General features: G+C 39.3%; 1 protein-coding gene across 2 annotated transcripts; it reads right to left on the bottom strand.

Moving 5' to 3' along the window:
- Positions 1–26528, bottom strand: slc26a6.2 (solute carrier family 26 member 6, tandem duplicate 2). Of its 2 annotated transcripts, XM_086069455.1 has the most exons (21): positions 25903–26528; positions 25661–25790; positions 23965–24122; positions 23103–23213; positions 19113–19291; positions 18868–19032; positions 17836–17988; positions 17681–17763; positions 17452–17599; positions 17269–17382; positions 16126–16203; positions 15162–15257; positions 14544–14650; positions 14369–14438; positions 13454–13546; positions 12285–12398; positions 11988–12131; positions 10827–10881; positions 10588–10709; positions 7307–7378; positions 1–1384 (listed from the first exon to the last, which is right to left on the bottom strand). In XM_086069455.1, exons 2-20 carry the CDS (start codon positions 25786–25788, stop codon positions 7355–7357), a joined length of 2142 nt encoding a protein of 713 aa, XP_085925581.1. In that variant the 5' UTR covers positions 25789–25790; positions 25903–26528; the 3' UTR covers positions 1–1384; positions 7307–7354. The 2 variants fall into 2 exon arrangements, with proteins under 2 accessions (XP_085925581.1, XP_085925580.1); XM_086069454.1 differs by lacking the exon at positions 1–1384 and having other exon boundaries at positions 6794–7378.
- Positions 26529–26841: the final 313 nt, after the last annotated feature.

Raw genomic sequence — 26841 nt, 5'->3', positions numbered from 1 at the left:
AAAAATAATAATAAATAATATATTATATATAAATAATAAAATAATAATCGAAAATGAATCATCAAATTATCAGTTATTTGTTGAATAACAATATCTCAGTATGATAAGATGTAAGTTTCAATATTATGTCTATAGAACATATACTGAGATAATACATATTTATAACATATACTATTGTGAAGACTTCTGGGAAGACTTCTACTTAATGCTGCACTTCGTATTCAACTCTAACTGCAGCTGGACGGAGCCCAGGAAAAAAAATTCCCCACAGGGAAAACAAAAGTAAATCGTATCGTATTAGTTAAATTCCCATTGTACCAATTCAGAAACTGATTATCCCAAGAAAATAGGCAGACATTTAGTAGGCCCTTCTCAACAATAAAATAGAGGAACTAAGATTGAAATTAATTTTTTTCCAATCCCTCATTCCAAATTCACATATGTCGTGTTCAATTTCCTGAAATACCTTGCTATAGATCACAGTTCCCCAATCCAACACATTAAAAATGCCTTGCATACCACTCGTGTAGCATTTCTTTGAGCAAGATCACACCCCATTCGGACCTCCATCTTTTTTAGTCTTTGTCCAGTCCTCCAGCAGATGTCGCTGTGGGGAGGTTGCCATTTGCAACCTTCCAAAGGATGGATTCTTTTTGCCAATCGATTGTTCCAAACGATTCCAATGTTCCAGTTCTGCAGTCGCTACCGGCGCTTCCTTGTTCCACTTGGTGACAATTTCAGCTGCCACTTCAGCCTTCGTCGGAGCTGCCAAACCTCCTTGTGTGACGAGTCTAACATGCAGTCCTGCCGTAGCGTGTCTTTGAAGGCTCCTTTCTGTCCTTTTTCCCAGCCAGGTGAGGAGGCAGGCCCAACACTATGAGGACAACAGTAGTCTGCTTTTCTTGATGTGATTTCTCTCAACGGCAGCCAATCGCTGCTTTGCTTTCTGACTCCTTGTGACATTTTACAATTGGCCAGCAGATGTCAGGACGGCGGTTGTTGTGTCAGCAATGTTCAAAGCAGGCATTTAGATTTCCTCTGGATGCACAACAGCCATAGGGGAGAAGTCAATCCAAACGTTGGAAATTGCTGTCTGCAATGGCGGACTCGATGACACATAGTCCTTCTGAGAGCTCACCTGACCAAAAAAAGCACACTCGTTGATGCAATGCATTAAAAATGCCAGATTGAGGATGTGGGATTATAGCAAGATATTTCACTTCCAGTTTTCTTATTATCTTATTTCAAACTTGTTCTTTTTAGAATGCCCCTCAAAAACAGCCACTAGAAATACTTGCAAATACAACGTATCCGTAGAGCTGGGCGCATCCCGTTCGCAGATAGTCATCAAACCCCATCCGCTTTGGAACTTAAGCATCAGTTTCTGAAATGACACACAGAAAAAAAAACAAATATTAAACATCATAATCATTATGTTGACAAAAAAACATTTATAACTTCTCATTCAACTATCCTAAATCCAGCCACAGCTGTACGGATATAGGGATAATTATTTTAACTCAACATAGCTCAATACAAAATGCTATCATTTCATCATTATTCCTTTTGTTGCAATTGCCCAAAAAAGAAAAAGTTAACCTGGCTCGTCTTTATCAAAAATAGTATAGTATAAAAGACTGTCAAATGCAGTCACTAAAAATAAAAACACTAAATTAATATTTTCCTACAAGAACTTAGCAACAGCTTTAAAAAACTGTTACTTATTTTGTTTTATCATCCTTCTCTTACCTATGAAAGAGAAAAACTCACAATACGAGGACACATGACTAATCCCCCACTCACACTCAAACCCCCTCTTTTTCCATACAGAGGAGGAGAGAAAATTTCTTCATTTAGCATCCCTCAACATCGCAAAACCCATTTTACCACATTCCTTTTCATTACTTTATTCCATCTGCCATCATCTCACCAGTCTAAACTCACCCAAAACCAACTTACAGTTAAGAATATTGAAGACAATCAAACAAAATCCCCATATGCACATTTCTCACTACCAAACCCTCATTTTTTAACCGAACTGCCCATCGCCAACATTCTAGCATTCCTCATCATTTGATCCACATGTCTACAATTTCGTCGTACTTCTCTACCCCTCACTCAAATGCATACGCACACACTCTTTAGTCATTATAATAATAAACGGTGTTATTCTATCAATTCGTTGTCCACAAATCTTATAGCATTTAAACCGCAGTTCCATACGGTGATTTCAGTAAATGGGTTAACTACGAACAAACCACCCGTAAACTGCTCCAATAATGCTGGAGTCATTTTAGCACCAAATTCAGCCTTTTTTCATTACCAACAAAGAAAATACAAACGTCTGACATACCATTTTGTCCAGCGAAAGCTTTTTATACAATCGATCCATAGTTTGTTTGTTCATTGTATATCGACGTTTTTTTTCTTTCCGCACGGCGACTCACAAGTCCCGACTCTAAACTGGAAGCGCATTCAGGACAAACCATACTGTATCCGGGTCGAAATCGCCTCCATTTTGTTTATAGGCCAGTTTTACTTTCGGTTTCTACTTAACGCATTTAGTATTAATATTTATCAATGCAGTGACGTCTCACTTTACAATATGATAGTTCAAATAGGGTAATCAACACAGAAGCTCACAAAACACACAGAACGCACAGCACAACATATAACGTACACAGACAACGAATACACAATGAATCACGTGATCCAATTCCGCAGTGTCAAAACTGTCTCTCTTTTCAAGGCGCTCGTTCAGCGCAAAACCAAAACAAAATCACACGTAATCTAGCGATCGCAAATACAACGTTTAAAACCCAATGTCCGTTGCAATCGACCTGACTCCCCCAACTGTTCAATTTCAACAGCGCGCGCACTTTTAAAATAACTTATTACGTGAAAATGGACGTTCTTATACAGGCGACATGTCCTACCTGAAAGAACAATCCTGAACCATCCAAACTGCCAAGGGCAGGCGCGTCTACTATGATCTTCAGATTTACCAATGGATCTTCAAATATCCACGAAACCCCGTAACCTCTTTATCCTTATATTCAAAAAATAAATATCATAGTCCATCGAATCCTTCACAGCGCAAAAACAAAACAAACAAATTAATAAAACGCTGCTTCTTCCTGTCAAAACATGCGCAATCCAGGCCTGCACCTTGCTGTACAAAATGCACCACCTCACGTACGTGTTTATAGTTCAATGTCGCAGAAATTTTTAGAACGACATCAAACTACAACTTGTTCAAACAGATCTCATGTACAAATTTACACAATTTAGCAGACGAAAACAAGTTGCAATGATTTCAAACAGACAGAACTCCTCTACGTGGATCAACGTCTCCACTTACTGTAATTAATTATTTAGGCGCCTAGAAGTTCCATTCGTTCATCAATCACTGCAGCTCGAAATCCTCTTACCTCCTTCCAGCGTCGGGCGTCACCAATTGTTGCAAATCATTCCTTTTGTTTCTGCGTGTTCAAATAAATTCAAAGTTGAAATCTGTGAACAAGTTTGCCAGCTTTATTTCAGATTCTGAAAGTCACTTGGAGCTACTGCTCAATCATCGCAGCTCACCCACAAATGTGTTCTTCTCAAAGTTCATGCATGCATATATACCGAAATCGTTCCCTCCCCCTCCATTGACAAAGAAAGTACCTTTTGGTCTATCCGAACATGTGACCTTTTCTCTCACAACAATTCTACACACCCCCTCTTCTTATCTTAAACACTTCCTAAAAGGATGTGTGCAAACACCTTGGCCCCCCCTAAAACTCCACACAGAGCACAGCCCCCGAGGAAGAGACTGTGCCCCCCCCTTTGATCTTGTCCTGTCAGCAGAGTGGAATACAATCTGGCCATCTCCTATTGAGTTATTTCAGTCCTTAACAGATGTGAGGTAAACAATTGGCTTCCTAGATAAACTATTGAACTCTGTAGCGCTTTGCACCCCAGATTCCCGCATACCTGCCTTGTGGATTCCGACACCTCACTTCCTTAGGGGGAAAACAGACCACATTCTACCACAGTTGTATTTATCTAACTAAAATCAAAAACACTTTGAAGAATATATATGTAAAACAGAAAAACAATGTTAATAATTCTAACAGTAGATACATGTTGTAATTAGTAGATACATGTTCATACATTTTACTAGTAAACAAACACTCTAACAAAGATTGTAACAGAGGTGTCGAATTGCGTGTTTCAAATCACAGTAACGAGCCAGATAGTTAACGTCCACTCCAACTGCACGGACACACAGCTTAGTTTTAAAATGCACCTTCTTTAAAACTATTAAGTGCATTTGACTATTTAATAATGGGGGATTTCGTCTTTGTGCTTGGTGTTTTTCACTCTGGAGGCGGAGTCATATTCATGAAATTACCGCATAGCTTGCCACTACGATAGTCATTCGTTCCATGCTAGTAAACGTAGTAACATAACATCGTCACAGCGTTTCAACATAGAACCGACTATGTAAAACTAAGACAGTTAGCATGATTAGCAAGTTTTACCTTTGCATTACAAGGTATATTGTCCCCCGGTGTGAGCGTAGCATCTCGTCCCAGAGACTCAGCCAGCGACAAGCTTTTGAATCAGCCCCGGTGTAAGGAAAAGAGACGGCATTGACTACATAATGATATAGGTCGTGCGCTGTGAATTCCGGCAAAGTCGGCGATTTGATTAACTTGGTAAAAACAGCACGCAACAGAAGGTAAGTGCTGTTTTCAAACTAGCGATCTCCAACTAAAGTAAATATCGTGCTCTATGAGTCACGACTAAATCTGTAACTTCGACTGACAGAGAGAACTTCGGTTGAAGTAATAGATTCCATGGCTCTATGGGCAATAATAACTTTTAATTTGTAAAATAGCAGTCGCTAAGTCAGTAAATCGCTCCGGGTCACGTCCACTTCCATTCAACAATCATTTCCTTCCACCGTCCGTCCTAGGGCAGTCACGTGATCACGTGACGTCGATGCAAATGGTCAATAGCGATCCGGATGTCACGTCACGTCACGTGACTAATTCTCTGAACACGCCCTCACAGCGCTACAGACTACAATGATGAGGAGGGATAAAATTAGCGTTTATCCGTCAACTTTCCACCCAAGGGTCAACCCTTTTTTTTACCTCTTCTCTTTGTGGCAGCTGATCCACAACAACTACCAATCATTGTTAAAGTGTGGCGTTTGCCGTTTACTCAAAGTGGCAGACCCGTTTTCTATACTGCCAAAATGTCCGGATCTATATGGCCGAGTACCAGACCAACTTTCTTTCGTTCAAGAAAGTGGGTGTGGCTTGCCAGGCTAGTGGTCCGCGGCCCCTGCATACCACTAGAATAGATCGGCACCCACCTCCACTTACTAGCAGCTGAATCCCATCTCTCCATTCAGGATCAAATGAAAAGTAATCTGTAGTCAGATGTGACCATACTTCAGGATCAATAATGTGATATGGTCACAAATAAGACCTTGAAACAAGGGAGAAAGTGTAGAAAACCATTTTTGTTACTGAAACTGTATTATACATTCTCCACAGAAATTGTTACTGTTTTAACTGTACATTTATTTGTGTCATTGCATATTTAAAAAATCTTTATTAATAGTAGTAGCGGGAGTCCCCATCTTTTATGTTCCCCCACTTTTTCAAAAGCCACACTTTTTAAAGGGACAGTAATGGGGAAAAAATCAACTTTTTGGAGCTTTTAGCCATGTTAAAAGGCTAATTCCTCACCAAAAACATCACTGAAGTGGTGTTTTCCTCCATTCCCCCCCTCTATGAGAAATTCTAGGTCATTCTGCTCTCCATGCACCAGCACCTCCCAAACCTGAGAAAAGGAGTGGGTACTCACTCTGACATCATTAGGTACGCACCCACCCCCGCACTGCCTATGCGGACTAATTATCCTTTACATTTGCAATGCTAAAGTGCATTGAAAATTGGCCCTCTTAAATTCCCAGAAAGGTGCCATGGCTGACGCTTGTGCAGGGTTGGGGAATCCAGGTCCAGAAAGTCAAAACCCTGCCAGAGATTGGCTTTAGATACAATCTTGTAAGCCATGAAACCAATGATTTGCCCTTTCTTTTTTATAAACTCAACTTGATGGGTTTAAAAACACACACAAATCTTAATAAACCCAGTTGAGTAACAATTAAAAGTAACATTTCATGAGGCATACTCAACATTAAATCCATTAACAGAATTTAAAATAAACACAGTTGGTCAATAAGGAGAGTATCATGGTTTAGTTGTATTTTGTCACGTTTATTGGTGATAACAATTTAAAAAAAAATAGTTTTTTTGGGGGGTGGGGTTGATAAAATGTATTTCTAACACACCGTACAAAAGAACTGGAAAAAAAATCTACAATTCAAATATCCCAAAATGAAACATCATATGCGGCTAGTCCCAAAAGGAGTAGGAAAAAGTAAAAAATAAATCATTTATCTTTCAGTTATACAACGGCTGGCATCTTGATAACAAAATTCAAAGCAGTCCAGAAGGTTTCAGTATTTCCTGTTTATTTTTGTGGTGTGATTTCCTGGCCTTACTCTTTTTGTTTACCCACTTGTTTAGGTATGAAGCTCATTTCCTGCCCCAAAATAACGTTGACATTTAGTTTCCCATCCATCCACATTTGTAGATGTATATTTTATATTTTAAAAGTAGCCATTTCTAACCGTTTTTAACAATGCTGTCGCATGAATAGTCTGAGAAAGGGAGGGAGGGAGGGTATAATATAAGGGGATATAAATGTCAACAAACTAAAGTTCAAAGAATGAAAAGCATATGCATATAGGTATGGTGGGGGGATTTGTGGAATAATTTGAAGATGAATTTAAAACAAAGTACAAACAAATGTGTTTGAAAAGAAGTACAAGAAAGAAGGCATTTATAGATAAGTATAGAGAAGAGGAAATGTGTTAAGGGGTAGTGAGAAAAGAAAAAAAGAGTATACTTTTTCTTACTCCTTCCAAACGGGTAAATGCTAAGCAGTGTTGATGTTTTTGTTGTTTTGATTTGTTCTAAGTACTGTAGTTTTTTCATTTTATACATGTTCGAAATAAATTCATTCATTCATTCGTTCTTAATGGCAATGCATACACCAATTGGACTAAGAACTATTCTGTCTGAGGATCCATCATGTGTCATTTTATTCTAATGTATAACCCCTCCCAACTTGGCCTGTTAGTACGAAAAAAATAAAATCAATTCTCACTGGGTCCTCTAAATAGGTTTGGCTGTGCATATGAGTCCCACTTATGCGACTGAGTCCAGTGAGGACAAACCTCTTGCAGTCTTTCATCTTCATGATATGATAAAATCACGCACAGCACTCACAAATGTGTTCCTGTGATCGCCTGTAAAACAAATGAACCGTTCTGTTAGATACACACTACCCAATGTAAGAATTTTCGTTTTATTCCTAATCTGAATTTGTTATGCATGACTTTAATTGTATTGTGCTACCTTCCGTGCAACAGTAGTCTCACTTATTTGCCAATTAGGGTTAAATTAATTAGGGTTAATTCATTAATTAAGTTTAAAATAAGCAAAGAAAATGATGGGTATGATGTACTAACTAAAATCTTTGATGTCACTTATAATTTCTCTCCTCTTTCTTGTTCATTCCTGGCTAGTTTGGCATTTTTCCAATGCCATTGCTACTAGCAGGAGCACGTGGTGGTATTTGTAGCCTACAAAAGTTCCTTAGGAAGTACAGCTTGCTTTGTCTGCCAGCGGAGAGTCAAAAAGGTGGACTAGATGCCTGGGGACAAGCCAATTCACCCCCCCCCCCCACCCTCCCCCCAAACATTGTTGGTACCCCTCTCTAAGGTGGTGGTCAGTGGTCAGAAATAACTTAAATCTGCCAAAAGTAATAAGAAATCAAAAATAAATGCTGCTTGAATATTGTACGTATAGTTTTCAAGCATGTGCACTCCCCATGTAGATACGTCAGCCATAGGCAGACATCTGATCTTTTTTTTTTTTCAATAAAAGAGAGATATACCAACAATGCTCTCGTGTGTAAGCGAGATAAGCAACTGGGGGTCAACTTTGGCTTACAGGATATGCTATTGTTGCAAATTAAAGTGTACCAGTGGAGTAACATTTCAAGGGAAACATAGCATATATTGTAAAGTTTGATTAATACCTGGTGTTTCCATTTTTGTGTCTAGTTTTGTATTTGCCAAAATAATTTGGCTCGTTAGTTTTAATATTTGTCACCATGTTTGGGGCGGATGTGACGTCACGACTCACCACGTTGACAGGCCGTCACTTGCACCCATTAGTTACTATTGCGTGAGATGCCAGATCGCTTGTCTATGCATGCAAATCTGGTATCCAGAATCGATTATTTATTTACTATGTTATTTAAAAGGAAATGATATAACCTGACCCGTCTTCCGGTTTACAAACAGCATGAGAATATTGACATACACGACAGCGCTTCCTCCTGTCTCATCTTGTTTGTTAAGGCCTAGATACACCAATCCAACGTCCGCAGATAAATTACATAAATACACACCGCACCGACTATTACGTACCTTCAGCGCATGCGCGAGAAGTAATTCTCCGTACCATCGGCGGCGGTAGTCATTATTCCTAAAGGCAACCGGCAACCTCTTTACGGGGGCGGGATATCAAAACGTAAACAACTCATACCGGTGTTGACAGCGGCGCCGGGGTAAACGTAGCGGCCAGCTGGTGAAGCGAAAACGGCCACTGGAACAAGCTTCGTCCCCTTCTCGTTCCCAAACGCGTGGATGTACTCCGTTGTGGCGTATCCTGGGCCCTGTCGACTCCTGGCTGCTACCGATCGTCGTTTCACCCAAAAAGCTTCGGCTGTGCTGCCTTCCGCGTTTTGGACGCGGTGCCGACCTCCAGCTTCAAAAGGAGCTTCCTCGAGACTGCCGGACGGAAGGGCCATGCACCCTTGCTGCTCTCACAAGGTTTGCGCTTTTAAATTTGCGGCCATTGACAAACAAAACGTTTACTTTGAGGGAGTTTTTCCTTTCCAACAACTTGGATTTCCTCGGCCTTGCGGAAACCTGGACTGTCGCTTGTGAGTCCACTGCTATAATTGAATTACTACCGCCTGGCTGTTCTTACTTGGACGCTTCGAGGACGTCAGGCCGAGGTGGAGGAACGGCGACTATTAAAAAAATATAATAAACACATTTAAATGTAAACGATGTCTCATTTACCACATGGATTACAGCTTTGAAGCCACTTTCTTTGAAGTCGGCCAAACTGTCACTGCTGTGCTGTGTGATTTACCGACCTCCAAAATACAATACAAGGACTTTTTAAACGACTTTGCAAATCTTCTTGCCGAAATCATGCTGAAATATGATCATATCCTTTTTATGGGGGACTTTAATCTTCAAATGTGCTGTCTTGAAAAAACATAAAGTTGAGTTGAGTACTGTTTATCCGCATTGTCACTTGCCCCGTGCGCTGATTCACTAGCTAACAGCCAATCACAGTGATCAAATGCCCCCGACGCCGATTCAGCATGTCGAATTGCTGGACACGCCCCAATCCCCCCGCCCCCTCGACGTATTCCAACTCGATCCGACCTCACGACAGTAATTTATACACTATTTAGACGGCGCATGCCGTCGGCCCAACGCTGTCCGACTCCCAACGTCGGATTGGTGTATCTCGGCCTTTAGCAAACGGGCATTGCCAGTCACTGATTGATGGACCTTCTGTGAGTATTGACTCTGGAGCGTTGCAAGAACGACTCGGATTTGTCAAAAAATGTCACGTTTAATCGGGGGAGTCGGTTGAGCCGAGGTGGCAACAAGGTGATGTCACGGCTTCGCTCCTCGCCAGTGAATATGGCTTCGAGCAGAAGCTGTCATGGTGTCTCAAACAAATTACCTTCCGGGAGCTAAAGCTTGCTAGTGTAACAAAGCACACTTTTGGATGCAGTTTTTCTTGATAATCCATATATCCATTCCTCCTTCTGACCCCCACAGGTACACTTTAAACGTTGACTACTGCTTTGAAAAGCACACTCTCCAGCCAAAACATTTCCAAATGAAAGAGTCAGCAATTTGGATATTTTAGTTTTGCATGTTTCTCATTAGTTCCGTTTTTAGATATAGAAGTGTGGTTCGTTGAAGTTTGCACCAAGTGCCTATAAAAAAAAAAAATCAATGGCCGAGACTCCTGACCATTTCACCTTGTGTGGTGACTAGAGGTGTGCTCGACAAAACACAATTCAAAATGATTCACTGTACATGGGGTATATGATTCAAGGATGTGTTAATTTTAAAATGTAATGATTTGATTCAGTTTGCCAAATCAAAACAGATTTCCTGATTCCTATCGGTTTTTGTTACATCCCTAGTGGCGACACTAGCTTTTAGCTGCACAATGTTTATTAACCTTCATTTGTCATTATCGTCATAAGGGTGTTTGAATTATTTTTTTTACATTTTAAACATACACGTTTATATAATTGAATGCACTTTCATGATAAAAATGATCTTAATATAATCATTTTTCACTGCCTAAAACAATCACGTTGGTCGTGTGTCATTGCGCTCTACATCACCTCAGAGATGTGCGTTTGCTCAGACTGGCAGTAAAGCACTGCGTCGTGGACAGTGGCGAAGACAGGAGACGTCACTTTGTCGTTGAAGAACCCGCCGGTGTGCAGATTAGCGATCACGCCAGCTAGAGAGAGAAACAGAAAGAAGAAAGACTGAATGGAAAAAGTATCGTTTGCATTTAAAAAATATCTGTTGCTGGCCGGTCAGTTCGATGCTTTCCGAGTGATGCTGGGAAACTTACATTGACAAGACGCAAGCGCTACCTCCACACCAACTTCCTTGTAATCTTTCACAATCTGAAAAAGACAAAAACAGTAAAGGGGTTCGTACATGAGGTTGCTTAGTAGTCCACTAATTGAATTAGCAGTGATTGAATGTCTTGCGGATTGCAATAAATGGAAGTAAAGTAGCAACTTTAAGGGTTATTTTAAATTTAAAATGAAGACTTTTTAACCTCACATACCTTGCCCCCCCCCCCCCAAAAAAAAATAATGGAGCACAAATCAATCACAGTCCAACTGTACGAGTGCAAGCTGTAGTTTCCACACTGACAGACAAAAAAAAACTATTTCTGTGGAATCTGGTTCTCTTCACCTTGAATTCAGAAAGTGTTGTGCTCTTGTATTCCTCATCTCCATGCAACTCTAAGGAAGTGCTCCTTCAGTTTTGCTTGCTAGCTAATTGTGCTGGACTAGAATTGCTCAACTTTGCATTGCAACTCATGCAGTTTGGATGCTGACTCCCATCATCAACTCAACTCTACAAGCACTTTAAAACAACCACTGCTCTTTTTTTTTTAATGGAGCGCAGAGGCAGCAGATTGAATGAAAACAGCAGGGGTTCCAGAATTGATCCCTGTGGAACACCATATGTTTCGTTATACTTGTGAATTCAAATTGCACATAATCATCTGACCACTTTTTCTTTTTTTGCTCACCATAGTATAAAGGGATTACAATAATAAAGAAACCAAACGACGTACAATCACAACAGCCGCAAGTCGATAAGTGAGTGCACCAAATTCTGTGCAGCACAGATATGCCAAGCAATGGAGCGTGATCACCTGCAGTCAATGATTGCCAAGCAGGGCGTGTCATCGCGAAATATTGGAGTCGGGTGTGTGTCTCGCCCTCCGCCGAACCCCTGAGACTGACTCACCGAATCCCCGGGGTTCGATCGAACCACTGCTCTAGTGTCTATGAATGATATACTTAGTTACTGCCCTTTCTTTTCTGATGGGGAAAATGAGGTGTATATTAGAAGGCAATGTTTATTTGAAGTTGATGGTGCACATGATCATAGCCTTAATGAGTTTGCCCCTCTAATTGATGGAAATACGGTATTTTACGTTTATCTCCTACCAGGTTCTGTCCTGATGAGTGCGCATGTGTTATTTTCTTACACTACGCAAGGTCTTGACTCCCACAGTGTCTAAGAAGTTGACGGGACTGAGGTCCAGGATGATGGCTCTGGGCAGGGATGGATCAGGCTCAGCATGCGCGTCAATGGTGGCTACTTTCTTCTCGTGCTCCTCCAGCTCTACTTCCTGATTATGCAGGAGAAGGCAAATGCAAGGCATGTTTTAGTTATTTCCAAATAGAGCGAAGGGTAAATGTGGACAATTTGGTTTCCTATGCGAGTGGGATGACAAAATGCAATTCTGTATGAGATGGACTTATTCTGTTGGTGGTATTCTCACCATGTCCACCATATTGTTTTTTGCAGCATTTTTGGCTTTTTGTTTCTCGTTCTTCTTCCTTTTGGCTTCAAGTTTCTTCTTCGCTGACAGAATTTTGGTAATGTCAAAGCCGAACTAAAATACACAGCATGAAATACACAAAAACACTTGTTAACCTTTTTTGTTTGTTTGCTCATTGAGCACTCTCAATGTCTTTTGCACAAAACCGCATCCACCAATAAGACTGATAAAACTATGAAGATGAAGTCCAGCTTCAGGTAGGAGGAACATTCTGGTCTAGTCTCCAGTCCACAACAGCCATTCACACTCACATTGACATCTAATGTACAATTGTGAGGATACATAGATAAACAATGAAAAAGTAAAAAATAAAAATACGTTTTACAGCCTGGGAAGCTAATGTGGTGATGTTTTGCTGTGTTTTCACTTTAGTTTTTGATCACATTTTTTGTTTGTTTTTAACACGAAATCTCAGCACTGTAATGTTTATTCTTTTCCCCTCTACTTTTGGGGCGGGTGCCACTTTATTTACATATGTGATTAACTGCAGTTTATTTACGTATGTGATTAACTGCAACTAAACTGCATGAGGAAATGAAAAGAGTTTCGTAAAGCAATTATTTTTGGGAACAAGTGCAGTCTATTGTATGTTGCGGCTGAATGATGGCTTTATGCACCGAGAAACATCGACTTCCTCATTGAAAACAATCCTTCCTGCAAGCACCCGATAATAAAGTAACTGCAATATTGCAAGAACAGAGATCTGCAGTCATTTCACAGTGAGTGACATTTCTGTGAAAGCTTATTCATGCTCCAAAGATTGGGAAGCAAAAAAAGCTCACCATTGCTTGTCTCATTGACAAGTTGACATGTAAATGAATTAGAAGCTTATGATCTTTTGTCAAGCATGTTTTTCTTAGATCCGGATTTCATCTTTTTCAAACAAAAGTGATGCGGAGGAAAGACTTGGCTGACATTTTGAACAATGTTGGAGATTTCATTTTTGTAAGAATGTGGACATTTTAGTGTGAATGACTGTGAGGGGACTGTGTCCATATGAACACAAATACAGTTAACTACCATTGTATTGCCGTTCACCTATCATAAACTTTCTGTGTTGCAGATTTTTTTGTTATTTTTTTCTTGTGTGTGTGTGTGCGTGTACTCACCTTCTTGGCCAGTGCATCTTGATACATTTCAGCATTTGCAAAGTAGAGCGTGGCAGAAGATCGAAATATCAAAATACCGGGCACTTCTCTCAACTAACAGCAGTCAGAAGAAAAGAAAAAAAGACATTCACAATGCTCTCCAATTTTAAACAATATACACTGACAAGCTACAACATTATGACCACAATAAATGAAGAATATCGAGTTAACTCCCGTCTAAGGGTGCTCGATTATGGAAAAAATATTGATCACAATTATTAATAATTGGAAACATGATTACCATATTCAAACGGATCCTTTATTTATTGGTACAAAACAATAAAATGTTTAAATGTAAAAACATTAAGACAAATACAATTCTTTGAAACACTATACTGTAATTTTTTGTAAGTTCCTTTTGGACCAAACAACATTTATAAAATTAGATATTTAAAAAAAAAAAAGTGCAAGCTCGCTAGCTTTGAGAGGCTAGCGTGGCAGAGGAACTCGTGGGCGCATACCTCAAAAACAAATCAAAATTATTATTAATCCTTCTTTTACAATTTTGCCAATTTTGTAATCGTAGAGTACAATTATCTGAAGCGTAATTGAATTACTATTACTACTAACCCCGCCTCCCCCTTCCCAAATTAATTATTAGTTCACCACTAGATGGCGCTAAATCCTACACACTGTGTCTTTAAGAAAATCTAAATGTGAGTGGTTCAGCTCATCCTATAGTTTTTGCTAAAGATTATTGAACGTCAAATCTCTTAAATCCTACTTCTTACGCTGACAAAACGCAACAAATGTTGGTTCAGTTTATAATGTACATCATACATTGATTATTTATGTAAAGTGTAGAGCTGGAACGTTGTGCTCTACAAATATTTACTACACTGTACTACATTGACTCTGAAATATCAGAATCTTTACCTGAGTGTAGTCCTCCATAGGTCTGTATATTTCTGTGTTTGGAACCTGCCCCAATTTGGAGTACTTGGGTCTGAAAAAACAAAAACAACAACAAAGAAAATGTCAATCAACTGCAATATTTCTTTACATACATTTCCACCTTGCAGAAATAATGGATGATTATTATATTTCCTACAACTGTGTCCTGAAGATGACAGTAAGCATTGAGAAGCCAATGGAGGCAGCGAGTCCCAGGTCAGGGTTCAACAGCACGGTGAGGAGGAAAGTGGCTATCCAGACCACCTGCAAAGAAGACATTAAAGGCAGCTTTTTATTTCTACCCTGGGAACAAAATGCTAATATCACATAGCCTTGGTTGTGTATTGTACGGTCTTGCGCACTTATCACCATGCACCTTTTCCCAGACCTTCAGACCAAGATTTTAAAAAAGAAACAAAAGTCTTATGTTTAATATTTTAATAAATTACATCATGCTCACACATAGGCAACTCTACTGATTTTGTTACCAACGCAGCTCTGCTTATCTTTGCTTTGGTGCAGTGTAGTAGCATTGAAATGGCAGACATTTGGCCCAACCTAGCTGCCGAGTCATATGCGAAGAAACTTGGTATAGGAGTGGGAATAGTTAGCCAGTTAATGAGCACCTAAAATTCTGAACGGCTCGTTTACAGACACATTATCGGAAAGAGTCCGTTTTCTTTATGTCCCAATTCAAATGTTCACTCAAGTTCTGTTACTTTGTGAACATGTGTCATTCACTCTACCTGACTGACGACCCTTTTTTTCAACTCACCATGTCTGTTTTATTACTCCTCCACAATGCTGGTATGTCCATGAATTGCTTCATCATACCATGTAAGTTCACATAGATGATGGCAGCCAGCATTGCCTGCATAAAAAAAATAAAAACAAAACAATAAAAACAGAAGTACCCGCAAGATTTGTTGTCTTTGTCTCTCCAGCACAAACAGTGAGTCAAATAATGAAGCATGGTGATTCATGATGCGCCACACATGCTGCATGTGATCCTTGAATATGATTTGAACTGTAAAACAACAGAATGACCAGCTTGCGTGTGACTCATGTTGTGTGGAGTCAAGTGGCTGCCTCTACACTTGAAGGTTGTTGATCAAGTACCTTTATCAAAGTGCTCTCATCTTCTCTCCATGAGAACGCTGTGGTTTGTTTGTATTTGTGTAGACATAAAAGGGTCTACGTATTTGTACAAAATGTCAGCCACTCAAGCAGTGTAGCAATGGGCGTTAAATTCAACTGTTAGCCATCAGTCGATAAAGCCCAGCTAGAAAGTATCATCACCTTGGCCGTTACTTTGCTGTTGGCCTCTCAAGCCGTCCTAGCAACAAACACAGGGAACTTGCGATATTGGACGGCAGACTCGAGATCAAATAACCAAGGTTAGCTTCGTGCTAGGCTAGCCAGCAGCTGGTACGACAACGCGGACAGATTTAAAATTGGACCAAAATAATATCCTGGGTTCTGCCGTTCATTTCTTGTACTGATGTGTTTTGTTTTTGTTTTTTTTATAGCAAAAGTACAATAAGTAGCACTAGCGTAAATTGGGTCAATTGATTATTAAATAACTGAGCACATTTGAGTTGATCCAGAACTCATTCGTTAATATTCAACATGAATAGTGAACGCAGATTTTGGGCTCGAGTTCGAGCTCTCGAGATAAAACATTTTCATTCACTTCTCTGTTACACATGCACAAGATAAAAACACACACACACACACACCTTGGGTAAGTCTTCAAACAGAGCTCCAATCCACAGGGTGATGAAAAGAATAACAATGGCTGACAGTGCCCCGGCAACCTGCATGCAAGAGGGACGCAACATCAATCAGGCCCTGCCTTTCTTCTTTTAATGACGCTAAATGATCATTTGTCCTTTTAGCGCTTAAGGTACTGTGTGACGTTGAAAAGTTTACTCAACTGCAGACCTCCGCCAAGGCTTTGAGATTCATCAACTGAAAAATCAATACATCTGACATCTTAATAGATAAACGGAAGTAACATTTCATCCTGAGACACATTTTCTACACAGACTGCAATAAGATAGAAGACAACAGAAACAAGATTTCATAAAGGTATAATTGTGGATTTCTACAAATGTATGGTTGTAGCCAGACAAAATCTATCCTACTAGATATGCTTTTTTAAATTATTGAATAAACAAATCGAAAGAGGCAAACAACATGATAAATGTCCCTGATATTGTTGGACTTTTTGCAACATTTTGCACCACAATAGACAATCCTGGTACGTTCTCAGATAATGTGGACTAGAGCATTTTTAATTAATTATGAAATCAGATTACTAGATGTGCTTGTTTGCAGAAAGAGTATGAATGATTAGACATTGAACCTTTTGTCAAAATCCACTGAAAATGTTAGCTGTCCTTTAATGTTGATTCATTTGCCAGCTTTTTTTTTTTAAATAAAAAATTCACTTTGACCCAGAATTTGCTCAGAGTACCCTATACTGCATTGTATGCTGTGCTATAATAACACGTCATCAAAATTGAAGAAAAACATTTTGGGCTACATTGAGTTCTCACACAAAAACATTATTCTTTTTTTAAAATCAAGTTTGATATTGACATGAGCAGAGGTAACAATGCAACACTACAAAAGTAAAGTTGAGGTATTACAATAATAAAATATTAATTTCGCTAGAAAGGCGCTTAATTTTATGAGCATAAAGATAGTGCTGTAGCTGAGGATTGTTGAGAATCTTGTCAAGTTCGACTTTTGGTATAAGTTTAATATTTTGTCATATTTGATTAATATAAGGCAGGTCTGCTGGTCGTCAACAGTTTTAAACAGAGTGGAAAAAGGCATAAGAGCAAAATGAAATTGATATAAAATATCCTGCCCACCTGAGACTTCCCTCCCGTGCTTTCCTGAACCATAGAGCGGGACATGGAGCAACTGACGGCGATACACTGGAACACTGCTCCAATGGAGTTACTGAGCCCCAAGGCTATTAGTTCCTTGAGAATAAAATGGATACATTTTAAGTTGGTCATTTCAAGGCCCTGGTCTTCATGCTTGTGTCCTACCTGGTTACTGTCCACTTTATATCCATATTTCAGCGCAAAGATCCTTCCCAGCGAGATGGCGATGCCGTAGCCAACCACAGCCAGGGCGAAGGCGTCCCCAATCACCTGACCAAAGTGCGAGGTGGTCGGGAAAACAGGTGGCTGGAGGCTGCTCGATAAAAGACAAGGATCTAGACAAAAAAAATCACCGTAACATATGCTTATGCTGATTAAAAACATTGTTTCTCACCCTGACGGAATTTCTCCAACCACATCCACTCCATATTTCCCCTGTAAATTGGCTTGCCAGGATACCAACGTAGCTATGGTGATCTGATGCGGAGGTGTTTATTAAAATTGATATAAATGGATATATTTGTGTGAGCTGAGGTTCTTTATACTCACACCAAGCAATTCCACAGGTATTGGGATAGGTATTTTTTGACTCAAGTATGAATTGAGCTCCTTGGCAAGGATGAGGCCAACAATGGCGACAATGCTGACCACCAGAGACCCGACGTTGGTCTTTGGAATGAGATAACATATCTCCACCATTGTCTGTAATAAAATGATAAAGGAGATAAAAAAGAGTATGTGATGTGGCATAAGCAAAGGCAAGAAAAAACATTTTGCAACTTTTGAAAATGTAAGTTTCAGTGAATGTCTATGTCCCTGTTTATGTACAATACTATGAAAGTTTGTCAGTAAACTCAAACTAAAATCAACTCAAATGAAACTTTTGAATCACATTCAGTATGAGGAAAAATATGTCAACGTCATCTAAATACGTTATATGCTATTGTTTACATTTGTGTTAGAGCTGTCAAATTATTATTATTTTTAATCAGATTAATCACATTTTAGAATTTTGATTAATCGCGATTAATCACTTAATTAAAATGGTGTTTTTTAGCAACATTTTTTGCCCACCAAATTTAAAGAGCACCTGTTATGTGTTAAATTTTTCGACATTTAATGTTATGAGGACTGCACACACTCATCCTCCTCTTGTTCTAATCACTTAATTACTTGCATCATTTAAAATGGGGAAAAAATTACGCCAATAAATTGACATGAATAAATATTCGGAATGTCATATGTAAACATTTATTAAATGCTTTAGTTTAATGCATGTACAAGTTTATTTCTCAAAAACAACCTGTGCTACCTTTAACATAGCCATCCGCTGTCAAAATAAAAGATAATCTGTGGTCAAAATTATCAGCGTGATTAATCTGCGTTAATACATTAATGTGATAATTTTTTGTGATTAATTAATTAGTTCACGCTTTAATTTTGACAGCACTAATTTGTATCACATTTCTGATAATAGTAGTTATGAATGTTACATAGCATAGGCTCATTAGACGGTGGTACTTTTTCTTTCTAAATTGTAATCACAACATGTTTCCATATGAGCACGATGACCTAACATACATATATCAAGGAGAGTGGCCCGCTGTGTCTCAAGGGACTGATTCCAAAGGTGTATTTGAGCTGGGAGACGATAACGTGGATTGCAGCACCTGTGGTGTAACCTCGGACCAGCGGCTCCGAGAGGTAGGTCACCACAAAACCGAAATGGACCAGGCCGAGTGCGATCTACGTGGATTGGACAACAAGATATGTGAACTCAGAAATGCAGGCTTCGTTACAACTGGGCATGGAAGCAAATAGTGCACCTGAAATAATCCTGTTAAGAAGGTAACGGCAGTCGCCACTCGGATCCGTTCTGCATCGCGAGCAGGGATGTCCAACACGCTCGTGTTGGTCACGTTGTCCCATGAAGTCATAAAGTCCGAGTCTGGAGCTAATCGCTCCGTAACCCCACCGAGCATCACACTAATCACTGCAAATGTTCCTGAAGGACAGAAGAGTACAACTCATAATCCAAATACTGTACATTTCCGAGATAAAATGTCAAAAAGTAATATTAAACCTCTACAGCAGGGTTCACCAATTCCGGTCCTCGAGGACCGGAGTCCTGCAGGTTTTAGATGCTTCCGCCTACCAACACACTTGATACTCAAGACCAGGATCGTTATCAGGCAGGCTGATGAGCTGATTATATGAATCAGGTGTGCTAGTGAGCGGATATATCTAAAACCTGTAGGACTCCGCACCTCGAGGACTAGAATTGGTGAACCCTGCTCGACAGTAAATCTACTTATTGACATTCCTACCACTGGCGTGCACAGGCAGACCCCTAGTGGTGCTTGTTTGAGATCTCAATCATGTCTCATTTACTTCTCCTAGATAACAATGAGATTGGTGTGAGACCAAACTTCGACTAAAGTGCGTCGCTCCTGTGTCTCACCTTTTTCTCAGGAGCAATGGCATGCACTTCATCTCAAATTAGTCTCCTTTGGAGTTTTAGATGATATCTCGATAAGGTCTCACATATTTCTCAGTGTCTTGTCCAGGTGATCTTGTCAATTTGTTTGTACTATTCGTTCTATAGTTATACTATACAATGCTAACTTATATCTTATATACCTTATATATATCTATATAGAAATCATATTTATCTTGTATATTACACTGTATATTACTGACATAATGTACAGTGCAAAAAAAGATTTTAAAGAAAGTAAAAAAGAAACTTTAAAAAAAACAGTTGTTTCTGAGAAACAACAAAATGTGGATGGCTCGCAATTGCATATCATGAAAATACAGTCGAACCTAATTCAGAAAAAGGTTATCAATTATTAGCCGTGTGATATAATTTCACTTTCAACTTCTTCTGGAGGAGTGTTGTTGTTTTTTGTAATTTGCATGCTCCTGGTTTGTTTGTTTTACACAACTACAAATACTATTGCTATTTGACAGTGTTAGTTTTATGTTAATCAATAGTTTCTGCTCAAACAATCAGACTTTAAATTTATTGTACTTAAATGTGCAAAATATGTGCATGTCAGAGAGCCTCTGCCCTCTCTCAAAAAAAGTGCCCTTTGGAAAGTTCGTTTTTTTAATTTTTTTAATTTTTTTAATTTTTTTTTAATGAACACTTTACTGAGGACAGGTCAATATTGATACAATCTTTTAGAAAAGCTGTATGATTAATCGCGTGTGGGAAAAAAACAAAAACAATATGCGTCCTCTGCGCGCACGCACCCGACCTAGATCTCTTTCTCGCTCACTTCATTTGTCACGTGACCGCTAATTACCCACGGTCGCGGTGTGGGACGCACACGCGCATCTCCTTCCCCTGCTGCTTCACCCCAGCCAGGTAACTGTGTTATGAATCCAGTGAAATGGTATTGTTTGCTTGCCCTCTATTCTCTACCTGTAATCATTTTGTTGTGAAGTAGCATGTCTCATACAGCACAAACAACTAAGCATAAATTAGCCGATATTAGCCACCTAGTTTAAAATGCTATATGCTAATTCAATAATAGATAACATGATAACCACCACATAGTAAGACTAATGACGGTGAATGGAAGCTCTCTGTGATCCATGCATTGAAAAGCATTGGACTTTGGATCATTGAAATTTGATTTGTGGGGATTATTTTTGATTTAAAATGTGATGAACTGTTGTTTGTGTCTGGTTTGCATTATGCTAGTAGTCACAAGCAGAAACAATCCAATACGTCATTGGTGATCGAACCATTTGCATTGAGTTGCATTGTGGAAATATCAGAAATGCCCGGATGTTTGGAATTGTCAATTGCCTGTGAAAAATACCCTTTGCCTTCTTGTAATGACAAGTCAGTCGTATTCATTCTCATGCCATTGGTCTGTTTGGTTACAATTGGTCTATTTATTTAGTAATTGTAACATAATGCCTAGAAAGGAGAGGCTGAAAAGGGGGAAAAAAAGAAGTCAGGGGAATCATCTCTCTGCTCTCTTGGATAAAATCAAAGACATATGAAGATGAAAGGTCAGGCTCAGAGTCAAGGCCAGAGAGAGTCATGTTGACTAGAGTTTAGCACCTTTTAACGATCCCATTTTAATATTGATTTGCTCCTTAAGGTTAATTGTATTGAAACATCTTTTTTTTAAGTAATTTGTACTAAATCAGCAGACATAAAGCTATTATTAGCTAAATTATTAGCTATTATTTAGTACAAACCATAACTGTAAGTTACTTCTATGCTACAAGTCTTGCAGTCATGTTGCCCTAACAGGCTGGTATTAAAACTAGCTGTGGGGTATTATTAATTATTATTATGTGTGTGTAATGTTTATTTAAAAACTTATATTGACATTTCCGAACATGCGAGCATTTCTCTGTCCCCAATGCAACAAAATGCAAATACTTCCTTTATACGGTGAAAACAAACAGCAGATTGTAATGCTTTTTCCTGTGACTATCATACAAACGACATCTCATCACATTTTACAACAATCTAAAGTCCAACGCTTTTCAATGAGCAGATAGATTTTGTTCACCAAAATTGACGGCTGTCTTGACCTTTGACGTTACCTCGGAATTGTCAGTAAGGTTCATTCCTTGTGCACAAAAGTGCCCTTTTTTCCCCCCGGAGCACTTGCCCCCCAAAATCTTGCACGCCACTGATTCCTACAACCAAATAATTTAAGTTTCCTGGGAGTATATCAGCTTTGTCTTCAACGGGCCCAGATTTCACACTAAGTACAAACCCTAACTTCACTTAAGTTGGGAAGTTGTGTAAAACGTAAATACAAACATAATACACTGACTGGCAAATCCTTTTCAACCTATTTTTAAATGAATACACTACAAAGACAAGATATTCAGTGTTCAAACTGATGAATGCGATAGTTTTTTTTAGGCAAATGATTCCCCCTGAACGAATGCATGAGCAAATAATCCAACCAGTTGAGAGTTTAAGAAGCCCATTTCTCAACAAACCACTGCAAGGAATTTAGGCTTTTCATAATCTACGGCCCATATCTGAGATGAACTGATGCAAAGCAGAAAAGTGTGCTGTGGTCTGACGAGTCCACATTTCAAATTGTTTTTGGAAATCATGGACATTGTGGCCAAAAAGGAAAAAGGACCATCCGGATTATAATCAGTGCAAAAGTTGAAAAACTAGCATCTGTGACAGAATGGGTGTTTGTTAGTGCTTATGGCACAAGGGAGTGTGCAGTTTCATTTTGCAGCAACACATGGCAGTAGTGATTCCAAATGGAATTTTATGCATTCAGCAGCTTTAAAAGAGCGTGACTTTGTAGTAAAAAAACAACAACAACAAAAAACAGTGTGAGCACTCTCTACCAGCAGTCCAGACCTGTCTCCCAAAGAACATGTGTGACATTATGATGGGCAAAATATGATAATGAAGACCCTGGGAGTTGTTCATCAAGCAAGAATGGGAAAGAACATCAGTTCCCAAACGTTTATTGAGTGTTAATAAAAGGTAAAGTGATGTAACACAGTGGTAAATTTGAGTGAACATTTATGTTTATCCATTTGTACTTTAAATACAGTATTTTGTCTTTTATGCGTATTCAATTGAATATAGGTTGAAAATTATATGCAATCATGTTATCCTGTTTTTATTAAAATGTTATACAATGTCCCAACTTCTTTGGAATTGGGATTTGTAAAATTGTGAGTAAATTGAGTGTACACTATACTTTTTGTGACATTTTTGTGTGGTGGTGTCCGATGAGATCTTTCTAATGTAAAATATGTGCTCAATAAAAGTCGTTAGACACTGTGAGTGGCGAATTACCAACCTATTGAGATGTGCTTGGAGGTGCCGAAGATGAAGTAGATGAGGACGGGGTAGAAAGAGGAGTAAAGGCCAAAAACGGGAGGAACGGCCGCTAACAAGGCATAGGCCATACCTTCAGGGCCACAAAAAACAAACAAAAAACAATCAGCATATCAACCGATTACTTTGTTAAAAGGAAACCCGACTGTCATGACAAGTTTGCTCTATATTATTTATTTGGTTGTTACTAACTATGAGATACATTTTTCAAAAATAATTTCCAGTTTAATACATTTTGTAGAAACTTTATTTGGACATACGCTGCCATTGTTATTTACGTCGCAAAACATTCAGTGCGTAGTGACGTCGAATGGCGGCAGGCTCTCTGCAGAGCAATGTGAAACACCATAAAGAAAGCAAGGTAAGCCTCCGTTGCGTTCCTAAAGTGATGATCAAAACTCTTGAATGCGTCTGGTGAATGGCAAGAGCACGGCGTGGAGGAGGGTGACTCTCCCAATCCTCCTCTCCCGGTTGTTTCTTCAGGAACGCTATGAGGCTTATCTTGCTTTCTTTATAGGCATTCCACATTGCTCGGCAGACAGCCTGCCGCCATTCTACGCACTGCGTTGCGACGTAAGTAACAATGGCGTCCAAAGAAAGTTTCTACAAAATGTATTAAATTGGAAATGACTTTTGAAAAATTTGTCTTATAGTTATGTTAGTAACAACCAAATAAATAATATTGAGCAAACTTGTCATCACAGTTGAGGTTCCTTTTAAGACCAAATGTATCTAGTTGATCTAAAGTGACAAGTTGAAGTTTTACGCGTTCAGCAAGCGCAAAAATGCCTGCAATATGTTTCTATACAGTATTCATATCTGACCTTGGGGCAGCTGCATGATGCCCACACTGAGTCCAGAGATGAGGTCACCCAGTGCGTTTTCTTTGATGGCGTAACGAGGCAACCAAGACAGAATAGGGATGCTACCCAGTAGGGAGCTCTTAATGCAGGAACTTAAAGACCTGAGACGAAGATTGGACCTGGGGGGCAGACATGGTTCATTTGTTTTCATGTACCTGTATACTTTAATTTGTGGTCTCTGTGTGGAGCAGCAGATGTGAAATGGCGAATGTAAATATTTTCCTTTCATGCGAGTACAGTATGTACTGGACAATAATCAACAGTAAGGGAGTTTTCAAATTTCTTGAAATAATCCAATGAAAAAAGTGCATAATTTTTTTTTCATATTATACTATTATGAATTCTACAAATACACATTACATACATCACACATGCAAACACACACACACACACACACACACACACACACACACACACACACACAATTATGCACGTATGAAAACAATGTGTCTTTCTAATGCAAATATTAATATACCGGTAGCAGCCTGTATTACTTTATTGTTGTGCAAACTTTAGTTTTACAGTATTGAAAAGATTATTGTGTTGGATAAATTATTAAGGAAACTTTTATTTTACATTTAACAACAGTACTCCTCTCCAATGAGGCCAAAGAGATACTCTAAGTAAAAGTGTCAAAGTCTGTTTGAGGTAAAACACAATGACAAGATCATTTGTATAGAAAATAGATGGTTGGATTTTAAAACAGTTTTTCAAAATCTTCCCATTTGAAATATCAAACATGAATATTTTCTGCTTTCCTTATAGCCTTCCATGAAAGTAAACAAATTGCATGATGATTATCAACTTGGATTTAGGAAAAATTATCAATGACATTTTCGCCCATTTTCGGACATTTTTTGAATCAAAGACAACCCCTGGCATTTCCAGACTTTGAGTGCCAGAGCCCAATTGGAAATCTGAAAATCCTTAGAAGTCCACCAAAACCTGCCTTTGTAAACAAGTGGGTATACTGTGAAAATGTTAATTAATAATCACTCCAATTCAGTAGTTTTAGACATTATTGTGAATGTGCTTTTGTTTTGTCAACATAACTAATAAATAAATAACATATTGAAAAACAGTATGAACAAGAAATTATGAACATCAAATCAGATGACATTTTTTAAAGATGTTACATGTATTCCAATCAATCACAATATTAGGATTTCTTTGAACTTTATGAAACATGCTGTGCTTGGGTGACGTCACAGTAACCGTCGCAAGGCGATTACGTGTCGACTTGCGAGTCAGCTTTTTCAAATTCTTCATCCAAACGCCGTCTCCTCTCACTCAAACCATCCATCCACGCCAAGTACATAAATAAAAAGCAGAGAAAATTAGCAACCACCTAAAGTTTTTCTCTTTCCTCGTGATTTTCGTCGCGCAGTGCTTGGGTGACGTCAGACGAGAAACCGTCGCACGGCGTTTACGTGTCGATCGAAACGTCGCGAAATGGGTCGTACTCCGCAGTGCAGACACAGCCACAAGCGGGCCGGCTGAGAGGACGGATTCTGTGAAAGTTCCTACCCCCCTCCCCATACCCGAACGTCTTGCGGTGGAAACGCGGCTATAGGGGTTTCTCGAATTTGTTTGTGGACCAAAAAAATAGAAAAAAAAGTTTTGGTAATATGCCAACATGAGGATGAATAAAGTGTACCTGAGTGATTTTTTGACCCGGTCACACACAGATGCTTTTGGTGGCAAAACCCCGGCCAGTTTCTCCACAGTTTCTTCATCCATGATCTCCCTGTGGACTCTGTTGACTAGTTCTCTCCTCTGCTCCATGACTAACAACAAAGAAGGTTTACAATAACACCTGCTGGGATCTTGATTCCTAAAAATACACATTATGGTTCCATACTTAATAAGCACAGAGAGCATGTACGTAGCAACAATTACCTTGTGCTTTCCTGCTGTATCCAGAAAAATAACAAATGATAAAAAAAAAAGGAGTCTTCAGTTTGTTTTTCCCAAATCAGGTTACATGGGTGCTTGATGAACTCATCCAACTGAATAAAATAAAGTTTGTCCTATGAGGTCCACTTGATGACAAATTATTCCTCGTTATGTGCAAAGCAGTCCCCCAGGCTTTCAGTCCAATTTGTTGAAGAGTCTTCCATCAGATTCAAGTGGGGCAGCTCTTCATTCACAAGAAATAGCCGAGCACACTTCGTCCCTCTTTTAACCCGAGCTCTTTGTTATATCTTGTATCCGCGAGAGATTAGATTAGTCAACCATTGGAGCGCAGTGAGGGTTGTTTCTTGTCCAATGATTACACCACACGGAAGAAGATATGATGCCAGCTGAATTACTTTCAAAACAGATAACAATTAACTGAGCCGGAGAGAAACAGTAAAGCAGTCAAAAGGTTACCGTTACACCACTGTCTTCTCACAGCCTCGCGCAACACTCCAAAAATAAAAAGTCCTTTGAAATGACTTAATTCCAACATTTACATTTTTAATCAATCACATCTTCGAATTTTGCTCCGGACTGTTGACCCTAAATACTTAAACTCCTCCACCTTCTTGGTCTCTTCTCTCACAGATACTCCGTCTTGCTACGGCTAACCTTCATTCCCCTCCTTTCCAGGGCAATCCTCCACGCCTCTAGCTTCTCCTCCACCTGTTTCCTGCTCTCACTACAGATCACGATGTCATCTGCAAACATCATAGTCCATGGAGATTCCTGTCGAACCTCGTCTGCCATCCTGCCCATTACCATAGCGAACAAGAAGGGGCTCAGAGCTGATCCCTGATGTACACCCACTTCCACTTTGAACTCCTCCGTCACACCTACAGCACACCTCACCACTGTCTTACAGTCTTCATACATGTC

Source organism: Leptonotus elevatus, chromosome 2, assembly GCF_054856555.1.
Source record: "Leptonotus elevatus isolate MCC_2025b chromosome 2, RoL_Lele_1.0, whole genome shotgun sequence".
Taxonomy (NCBI): Eukaryota; Metazoa; Chordata; class Actinopteri; order Syngnathiformes; family Syngnathidae; genus Leptonotus; species Leptonotus elevatus.
This window is presented reverse-complemented; position numbering and strand designations above follow the sequence as displayed.